The sequence below is a fragment of the Cupressus sempervirens genome, chromosome 5 (genome assembly GCF_028749045.1).
Source record: "Cupressus sempervirens isolate cs-2001-9-10 chromosome 5, ASM2874904v1, whole genome shotgun sequence".
Classification (NCBI taxonomy): Eukaryota; Viridiplantae; Streptophyta; class Pinopsida; order Cupressales; family Cupressaceae; genus Cupressus; species Cupressus sempervirens.
The window spans coordinates 228111855-228122593 of NC_143122.1; the positions used below are offsets into that span (position 1 = coordinate 228111855).

General features: G+C 33.1%; 1 protein-coding gene across 4 annotated transcripts; it reads left to right on the forward strand.

Annotated features, from left to right (window-relative positions):
- Positions 1-602: 602 nt before the first annotated feature.
- On the forward strand, positions 603-7349 carry LOC149555273 (uncharacterized). Of its 4 annotated transcripts, none has more exons than XM_089829379.1 (5): positions 603-819; positions 2252-2530; positions 3377-3537; positions 3677-5747; positions 7000-7349. In XM_089829379.1, the coding sequence occupies exons 1-5, from the start codon at positions 753-755 to the stop codon at positions 7053-7055; spliced, it is 2634 nt and encodes an 877-aa protein (XP_089685505.1). In that variant the 5' UTR covers positions 603-752; the 3' UTR covers positions 7056-7349. The 4 variants fall into 4 exon arrangements, with proteins under 4 accessions (XP_089685505.1, XP_089685507.1, XP_089685506.1 ...); XM_089829381.1 differs by having other exon boundaries at positions 3377-3507; XM_089829380.1 differs by having other exon boundaries at positions 2255-2530.
- The last annotated feature ends 3390 nt before the right edge of the window (positions 7350-10739 follow it).

A 10739-nucleotide genomic window follows, 5' to 3' on the forward strand; every position in this document is an offset into this window, starting at 1 on the left:
AAAATTATTCATATTCTCAAATGTTAGATATTTATCCACTTATTTTTATATAAATTTGATAGTCATCACTATTAAATATCTTAAATTTTGATATCTCTCAACTTATTTTATATAAATATCTTAAATTTTAAAATATAAGTACATGAAAGTGAGAAGTGTGTCGGCACAAATATAATTCACATGAATACATTAAAAAATACACTGGATTCTTCTTTATCCATATCAGCCAACCGACATGCAAAAGGTGATGACCAGGAGATCTCGATGAACAGCGAAAAGCGGGAGAAATCTGACCAAGTGATTGGGCTCCTTACGTTTTCATGACATCCATTCTCATTATAACGGTTTGAAACATTTAAATCCCCTCCTTTACGCGTGGCACGCTCAAACGTTACACCACACACGATCAATTTACAGTACAAATAGTTTGCTGTCATCCACATCCACGTGTCATGATCTTAGCAACGCAGCATCATACGTGTAATGCCCTACAACGCTTGGCCTCCCCCGCCGACTCATCTGCCGCCACGTGGCGTTTCAGATATTTGAGAGCAAGTTGAAAATCTCCATTATATCTCTGCCTTTCCGAGCCATTTCGATCTACATTCCAAGCAAATTTCTAATAAGCAGCTTGCTGAGTATAATTGCGAGAAAATACCAATCTCTGAGTTTTCTTGTTTCCTGACACATTTCCATTTTGGGAAAGGAAATCTTGTCTTTTATTTGCCTCTGCTTTTTGGGTTTTTTGTACTATGGAGCAGGCTCAGCCTCAACGTGGACTGGATGAGCAGTCGGCAGATCAGTTCAAGGTCATTCCTGGTATGTTTTTAAAACATCTTTTTCTGTTTGTTTTACGAGTATAAGATGTTCTTAAACTGCCCTTTTTAATGTATGTCACCCATTTTCATCATTAATGTCTTAATTTTGGTCTTGCAATGTGTTTAAATGGAGTCTTGTTTTGATATTTGTATGTTGAATTTAGGCATCAAAATATTGTCATTTCATGGATCCTGAGAACCATACTTTTGGGTTGCTTTTTGGGCAGGACGATCTGCTTGAATTTGCAGCCTTTGCTTAGTCGTAACCCTTCAATAACGAGGTTTTTAGGATTATGTGTAGGCCAGCTTTTTAGCGGAAACCCCCTCCTGCATTGTGTTTTAAGGTTTTAATGTTTACTTGCTGATTTTATGGTGCTCTTGTTCAATGAAAATCGCCTATCAATTGTTTGAATGAAAAGTATATGTCAAGGCATTTTAGAGTGTGGGATTAGCAGGGATTAGCAAGATGGTTGATAGTGTGGTGATAGAGATCATAGATTAACTCCTAATTGATTCGTGAAAACTTTAATATAGCTAGGTGATACAGGTCTTTAGGTTTTACTTGTAATTGATTCATGAAAAGTTTAACATAGTATTGTGAAGAGTTTAACATGGTAGTTTGGTTATAAAGGTCTTTAGGTTCTACTTCTTTCCATGCACGGTATCAAAGGAAAGGAGAAGTCATAGAAGTGAATACATCAAACAGCTGTAGTGGAATTCAAGGAGTTTTCAAATGAGCCACACTCAAATCAAAGGTAAATTAGGATCTCCAGTCGTCTATAATGTGGGTTAAGGGGTTCTTACAAAGTAATAATGTGGTGCAAGGGGTTTTTGAATGTGCCACATTGGAATCTAAAGCCAAATTAAAATTATCCAATATCACTGAAGGTGGTGATGGAATGAATCAAAGGTCAAATTACAATCTCTGATATCTCTAGTCAGTCAATGGGTTATCTAATAAATCACATGTAAAATATAGGTGAGCCACGAGTTCAAGCACTTGTAGTGTAGTTCAGGGTGCTTAATGAACCACATTCAAATCTAAAATTGATCAGTCATCAAACAGGTAGAGCATCCTAATAGTAAAGTGAGATCCTAAGTTTTGAATTACAATAGGTCTATGAAAAGTTTTAACAATTTCTAATAAGCTATTACATTTTTTTTACACGCTAAACTACAATTTCATAAAGAGAACTTAATAATTCCTATTTCTATTTGAATAGCAATTCCATGAAATTGAAAATTTACTTTAGCGTCTTTTGTTGAGTATAATGACTCATGAGATGATGAAAAGTGGGTATATTTATTATACCCTTGCACACTCCTATTCTTGTTGCTGCCATTTGATTTGAATGATATGCTTAGTACTCCGTTTGGATTAAAGGTTCAGATTGTATATTGATACTAAAAATTATTTATTTCTGTGATTGGAGAAGAGGAAATGGAGGGGCAGTGGAGAACTCCATCAGCTGGGGAGAGTGATGAACATGTTGATGAAGGGCATGGACATGGCAAAAGGTCCATGCTCAACAAAATGAAGGACAAGGCTAAAACATTGAAAACCAAGGTCAAGAAGAAAATGACACCTAATCATGGAGGAAGTCATGAAGAAAACCATAGCGAAAGTCCACAATATAGTCAAGAAGCAACCAGTGAAGAAGAGGAGGGAGAAGAAGATGTGGAGGAACATCATCAAGCTGAAGACAAAACAGGTAAATATCTTAACTGACTTTTAAGGTTTACTTTTAGGGAACAGATAGTTTTGGAAAAACTGTGTAAACAATTTTCTTCTCTATTCAATTTGAATTATCTATTTATCTAGACCAGGATGACACAAGCATATCAATCTGTTTCTTTGATTGGAGAGAGTATTAATATCATATTTGTTATTCGAATAAAGAAGCATCAGAAATGCAATTTATAGTAAGTATAGAGAAAATCCATTTGTTAGAAAAATTAGGAAGTTTAGATTTCAATTACCAATTCGAAATAAAATGCAGTGAAGTAGAGCAAAAGTACTTAAATTTGTATGTCTCTGAATCGTGCTTGTAAGCTTAACATATAATGAAGTATGAGATAGCTTCTCAATGTAACTGCAATGATTTAAAAAAGTTTTGGATCATACTTCATGTTTTATTTTTTAGAGAAAACTAGAAAATTAGGAAATTTAGATTTCAATTATCAATTAGAAATCAAATGCAGTGAAGTGTAAGAAAAGTACTTGAATTTGTATGCTTCTGAATCTTGCTTGTAAGCTTAACATACAATGAAGTATGAGATAGGTTTTCAAAATAATTGCAATGATTAAATAATGATTTAGATCATTCTTCATGATTTATTATGGGGGGGAAATTATTAAGTATGATCTTCTCTATCAGTTTCATCATGATGATGGATCTTGAAATACAATCTGAAATATCGATAATGATCTCACAGTTAAAACTAAAAGACAAAATATATAATATATATAAAGCTATGTATAGATATGGTTACGAAGAGCATGTTCCTAATTAGAAATAGAGGTTTAATGGCATTTTTCGAATTTTTCTTTCTTTCAGATCACGTGGAAAAGACTTTGTCCGGATTAGATTCATTTGGGACGCGGCCAGTTCTTTGGGACGATAGCAAATCAAGTGAGCAACACATTATAGCAGAAAAATTCCCGGACATATCTAGTAACAAAGAAGAGGTGCGTACAGAGGAAACTCTTAACCTAAAGGTGAACCAAGTGAAGATTTCTCTTTTTAAACCAACTGATTGACATTTTTATAACTAACTCTATTTTGAAGTGATTTGAATTTTTATTCATGTAATCCTTCTTCAACAAGTAAAGATAAGATTAATGTCTATGTTTGCAGAGAGGAGGGATAAACGCTGAAGCTCCTGAACCAAGCCTAGGCCTTGGAAATATTCATCAAATTCAGGAACAACGTCAAGAAGAAAAGCCCATAGGAACAACTAGATTTGGGGAATCTGTTCCAGTTAAAGACATTGATGATGATGGTAGAGGAGAATTTAAATCTGCCGAGGACAACTTTCAAACAGGAGGGTTTAACTCTGAAGCTACCAAATCAAGCTTGGGCCTTGGGAAAATCCATGAAATTCATGAACAAGGTGAAGAAGAAAAGCCCCTGTCAACTAGATTCGGGGAAACTATTCCACATACAGATGTTGATGATTATGGTAGAGGAGATAAATCTATGGAGGACAACTTTCAAACCACTCCTAAAAATGAACCTGGAAAAGCATGGAATCAGAGATCATCTGAAGGAGGTGATCGTGGGAAGGAAAATTCTGAAGAATTTGGGGTTTACAAAGACATAAGTTCGCCTCAAAAGCCAAGGGAGGAGCAATTCCAAAGCCCCGAGGGAAAGGTTAATGATGATGGCAAAGAAAATCCTGAGAAGGCAGAGCTTGGGAAATCATGGAGCGAGAGAGCATCTAAAGGATTGGGCTTTGCCAAAGAAAAATTGCAAGGATATGGGGTTTTTACAGGCGCAAAGACGGCTGAAAAGCCGGATGAGAAGTCCCAAAGTTCACCAGTGCATGTTCAAGATAAGGATAATGAGATTGGGGAGAGGAAGGAAATGGGATCTGATATTAAATCTCCTACTAATACTGAAGAGATTAAAAATGGTCCCTCTGAAACAGGCCCTGGTAATGTGAACGAGGCCTCTATGTTGGCTGCGGAGTTCAAAAAGGTCTTTTCATTTGATCAATCCAGTAGCAGTGATAAAACTAAGGACACTATAATAGAAGGTGAAAATAAGAAAAGTGGGGATGGAGGAACCCAAAAGCAGCAGATTGGTGAAGGAAAAGATAGCCAAAGTTATGTAAGTAAAGTCTATTCTGCTAAGGATGCCATTTCATCGAAGTTAGGGTTTGGTGGACAAACTAATCAGGAGCCTAATGTAATAGGAGAAACAAAGCTTGATGACCAAATACAGGGAAAGGAAATGGACGTTGATGAGAAATCTCCTAGTTATACTGAAGAAAGTAAAATCGGTTCATCTGAAACAAGCTCTGGGTATGTGAAGGGAAAGGAAATGGACATTGATGAGAAATCTCCTAGTTATAGTGAAGAAAGTAAAACCGGTTCATCTGAAACAAGCTCTGGGTATGTGAAAGAGGCCTCTAAATTGGCTGACGAGTTGAAAAAAGGCTTATCATTCGATGAAACCAGCAGCGGTGACAAGGCAAAGGACACTCTAATGGAGGGAGAAAATAACCAAAATGGGGATGAAAGAATCCAACAGCAGCTAAGTGGTGGAGAAGGAAAAGGAAGCCAAAGTTACGCAAGTAAAATATATTCTGCGAAGGATGCAATTTCATCAAAGCTAGGGTATGGTGGACAAATCAATCATCAGGAGCCTAATGTAATAGGTGAATCAAAGCCGAGGACAGTAACGGAGTCTATGGAGGAAAATAAGAAAAACGGAGATGAAGGAAAGGCAGGGCAAGGTTATGTAAGTAAAATATATTCTGCCAAGGATGCCATTTCATCAAAGTTAGGGTATGGTGGACAAACCAATCAGGAGCCTAATGTAATAGGTGAATCAAAGGGGAGTACAGCAACAGAAACAGAGTCTATGGAGGGGGCTAAAGAAAGTAAAGAGACCTTGAAGAGTTCAATAGTTTCTAAATTGTCTCCAGGGGAAGATGATAAGGCTTTGTCTGAGGTGATCACCGGAGCAGTTAGCAACAGTGCAAAATCTCTAAAGGATTCCATTGGAGGGTTATATGGGGGTAATGGAAAAGTATCTACAACTGATACAAATATGGCTGCCTCTGGAATCAATAACCAGAGTAGTGCAACCAGTCCTTCTGGAGGCAAAGGTATTGTGGATCGTGTCACTGGAGTTGTTGGCTCGTTATTTGGGAGCAAACAGGTAGACAACAGCGGACAACATTCAGCTTCAGATAAACCAGGTACGGCCATAAACTTTCAATCTCATAGATGGGAACACGATTTTACTTCTTTCTGAATTTGATTGTCTAGTGTTCTTTATCATCAATGTTTTGGATCTTGCTTAATAATCTGTCATCAGGATGAAGAGTACTTTAGGAGAAGAAATAAAAAAAAAATTGCAGACCAAGATACTAAACAGAAGAGCCACAATGAATTTTGGAAACCTGATATTACTAATAATCTACCTACGTTCATTGATGAATTGGTAACTCTCTACAATGAACTTCGAAAACCTGATATTAGTAATAATCTACCTACGTTCATTGATGAATTGTATCTCTCCTTATGCACTGTTTAAAGTTTATAGCTGAATGTAATATGATTTTTCTTCTTTATAAATTTGATTGTGTACTGTTTTTTATTGATTGTGTACTGTTTTCCTATCATAAATGGTTTGGAACACATTTGAGCAATACATTATCAAGATGAAGAGTGCTTTAGTCAAAGAAATAAATCTGTTGCAAACCAAGATACCTACGTTAATTGATGAATTGTATTTCTCCTTATGCACTGTTTAATGTTTGTAACTGAATGTTATTGCATGATTCACCAAGAATCAGAAAACAGAGAACATCTTTAGCTGTTTTGTTCTAATGCATTGTATAGTAAAAATCAGAGAACAAAGAACGTGTCTTAACTAATGCCAAATACATTTCTGTTACAGTAATAAGGCGCATTATCTTAACTCATGAAAATTTATAATCAATCTATCTAGGTTATGGATTTTTATTTCTCAGTTTGTATAATTAATATACACCTTATATATCATGAGAAAGTACAATCTATAATTTTAGTTTTTGGATTTGATTGATTAAGTATTCATCCTGATGATGGATCGTTGTGTATTTGATTGATTAAGTATTCATCCTGATGATGGATCATTGTGTATGCTTTGGAATTGATGGATCATTGTGTATGATTTGGAATTGATTGATTAAGTATTCATCCTGATGATGGATCATTGTGTATGATTTGGAATGTTGATGCATTATAAGTTCTAATCAACTTATAACCTCTCAGTTATGATTGATATGCACTTTACATTTCTTACTTCTCCTGGTGCCTATTAAAATCCCATGTTTGGTCTTTGATGTGACTGAAATTTGCAAGTTCTTAGTTCTACTTTTCAATTAATAGCAACATCAAAGTTTGAAAAGATCTTCAATCTTGTATTGCGGCCTTTTTTAATGGTGTTTTTTCTGCGGAGTGCAGAGCCAAAATCTAAAGTGCAGATAGAGGAACAAGTTCCAGAAGTACCAAAGTACTGAACTGCGCCTACGGAGTCTAATCAACGGAAATATATTAACCAATTTGGACATAACGATCTTCTGTTCAAGGCAGAATAAATTGGGCTGTCTGCAAATTCTATAAACTCTTTATATTTGGGTGTTGTTTTTTCTCTGTGAGAGGGGTATTAGTTATTATTAGTTGCAAGTAAATAAGGATGAGATGCTTAGCTTCTGGCTTTTTAAAACATTCGTTCAATTTTTTTGTGGTGTACATGGCAGAGACGGATATTTGAAGTACATATGTTATATATGTTATTTTATTTTTCATTTCAACATTTTATACACCATTGACGATTTTGATTTTGTGGTGATGCATTTGAGTTTATGACAGATTCTTTAGTTGTCTATTGCAAAATCTAGATATTTAAGATTTATCCTATATTATATTGTCAGCTGTACCACATTTCGTGGTCGTTATTTGGTTTAACATATTTAGTTTTTAATAATTTGGTTAGGTATACAGATATATGTATGAGAGAATACGAGATTGTAGGAGACTTGTAATAAATTGTTTATAAATATACATACATTAGGATTATACATTAGGATTATCATTTATACTATATGAATGGAATGATGATGTTTGTATTTTGATTTATTTATGTGTATTTTGTTTTAGTGGTATAATTATTTATAATTAATATCTTTTTAGTATGCACTTGTTTTTCCACGAACTCTTTTTACTATATAAATGGAATGATGATGTTTGTATTTTTATTTATTTATGTGTATTTTGTTGAATTTATTATTAATTTAAAATTAATTATAAATAATGTTTTTATTATGCACCTTTTTTCCCCTGACATAACATTGTGGTTAATTTCTTAGGATTGTGAAGATTGTTTAAACAATTAAACAGAAGTTTTTCCATAAGTGTATTCACAAAGTATTTTCTTTTCTATTTCAACCATCTACATATAAGTATTTTCTCTTTAATTTTTACTTTTAATTTTTGTAATGTTTATTTGTCAAAATTTTGATTTTTTAATTTGTATATTTGTCAAAAAATAATTTTTACTTTTAATTTTTGTAATGTTTATTTGTCAAAATTTTGATTTTTTAATTTGTATATTTGTCAAAATTTTGATTTTTTAATTTGTATAATTAATGTACTTGAACTTCATTGGTCAATTTTAAATATGGAAATAAATATTAAATTAGTCTAACTTATGGTTATAAGTTATCAAAAGATAAAATTAAAACATTATTTAGAAACCAAAAAAAGAGAAATTATTAAGGGTAAAAAAATCTTATTTGTACCTATTTTAATAATTATTCTACTGTTGAAGATTGATTTTGACAAGACAAATATCAAAAGACAAATATCTAAGGGTAATAAAATCTTATTTGTACCTATTTTAATAATTATTCTATTGTTGAAGATTGATGTTGACAAGACAAATATCAAAAGCCAAAGTACTTTAACACTTCGTACTAATCTACTAAGATATGACTTTAATATTTCATACTAATTTTCTTAGATATTTTAATGTTCCTCTGAAAAAAGGATGTGTAAAAAATAATATTTGAATTGTTATATAAGTGTATTTGAATTGTTATATAATATTTGCACTTGTATTGATGTGAATGTCACAAAGAATGTAGGGGAGAGGACCCAGTAGTTGAGCGTGTTCCAATAGTTGTGATAGTAGTTGTTAACTTAATACCCATACTTGCTGATTTAATATCCAACATTTTTGACAAGATTGTACCAATGGATGTGACTTTAAAGTTGTTTTTGTTAATGATAATTACCCATAAGTGAATGGAAAGTGTCCCTTTTTTCAAAAAACAACCAATAGTGTGATGCCACGTCAGTTGCACAAGTATGGGGGTATCCAATACACTATGATTGGTCTCACTTTTTTTTTGGGCTATTTTGGACACTTTGACAAAAAGCATGCTGATGTGGCATCATATTTGATGATGTGGCTCTGAAACTTTAGTTATAAGCAGGGGACTTGCCAAGTAAGCTGCTATCAAAAAATGAGAGTGATTCAAAATTTTCACATAGGATTTTGAGAAGCACGAAGTTAGGGTGCACAACTACTGGATCCTCTCCCCTACTACTTGTCTATATTCTTATATTCTTATGACTTCTCTGTCACTTTTCTTTCTTTTTTGTGGATGATGTCATCTATCCAAGAAGCTACCACATCCTTAGCTCGCTATAGAATAGGTTTATGACCTTACATTTGTCTAATCTAACCTATATAATGCCTAATGTTCAAAATATCAACCTTATTTTGATGTGGAATATGGAGCAATCTAATATTTGTAATGACCCGTACCAATAGGCCACTAAACAAAACCTTAAATTTAATACACGGCTAAAGTATATTGTTGAAATAAGAAAATAATAGTGCCAATGTATTCATTCAATGAAACCAAATATTTTTACAAATGATATGTCAATTTTCAGCACTGAAACATTATGACATAACACATTACAAAGAAACTCTAACTGGTTGTATGCAATTGAGAACTTGTTGCAACTACAGATTGAAATGAAGAACCTGGATTGATCAAATGGAGAAGACTGAATGCTGAAGATGATATGATGAAAGTGCAACTCCAACTGAAACTCCAAACCAGCAATTAAGCACGAGTGAAAGGACTGAAATATCCTTCCCATAGCTGCAATAATTCAGGTGATCTTTCACACCCTCAAAATTGCGTACCAATTGAGAGTTTTCGTTTTCAATGGCCAATTATGACTACTTACAGAAACTCTAGGGTCCACAACACACAAGCAAAAATCAATAATAAATCTCGATGATAGGCAATGAGCCCTCGATGCCTATTTATTCTTTTTCTTTTGATAGGTCGGCCTCCCTTTTTAATTTTTCTCCGCTTCTTCCAGCAACCTCTAGAAGATTTTTATTATTATTTAATTTATAAAGTTACCTTGTAATATATATATATATATATAACTTAACTTTATAATTAATTCCTCCAAAAAAATGGGACATTACAGGAACCTAACTACATAATTTTTTCTATAGTTAAATGCCTTTAACAAATTAGTAACTTAGATGAAGAATGCTTATTAGTCCATTTTTTCACCAAGTTATCATCTAAGATATTGTATGCAATATTAATGCATGTGCTTCTTAGTGGAGAAGTTACAAAAGTTTTGTTGAAAGCTAGCAATAGGCACTATTTACTAATGCCAAGATCTATTAAATATGGTTTAATATAAACACGGCTTCATGTTAAACGTTGATTAGGAGGGAAAAATGAAATCCCTTTCAAAGAAAAAAATGCATTTTTGAGTTGCATTCAAACACGCATTATAGATGTAAAAGTATAGAGAAGATGAGGTAAAATAAAATACTTCCTTCATCTAATGTTTAAGCTTAGACATAAATATTGAACTCTAATTTAATGTGCAAACCTTTAATCAAATGAACAAGAATAATTCCTTGTAATGAAGATCTAGATGTTCAAATATATTAATTTCTTATAATCAAGCTACATTTTAATTAGTCAATAACTTCAAACATTATAACAAAAGTCAAATCACATTGATAAAAATAAAAGACAATAACATAGATATATCTAGGAAATCTAGTATAGGAAGAAATTTGCAAATATTGGGTCATTTAACCTAACAACAAATTTTCTCTTCAAAATACAAAATAAATTGTACAAAAATCTTGT

Excerpts from the sequence above, each read along its gene's own strand:
- LOC149555273 (XM_089829379.1), top strand. The coding sequence starts at position 753 with ATGGAGCAGGCTCAGCCTCAACGTGGACTGGATGAGCAGTCGGCAGAT. Across the intron at positions 2,531-3,376 it reads TCAAGCTGAAGACAAAACAG|ATCACGTGGAAAAGACTTTG; the intron begins GTAAATATCTTA and ends TCTTTCTTTCAG. Across the intron at positions 3,538-3,676 it reads AGGAAACTCTTAACCTAAAG|AGAGGAGGGATAAACGCTGA; the intron begins GTGAACCAAGTG and ends CTATGTTTGCAG.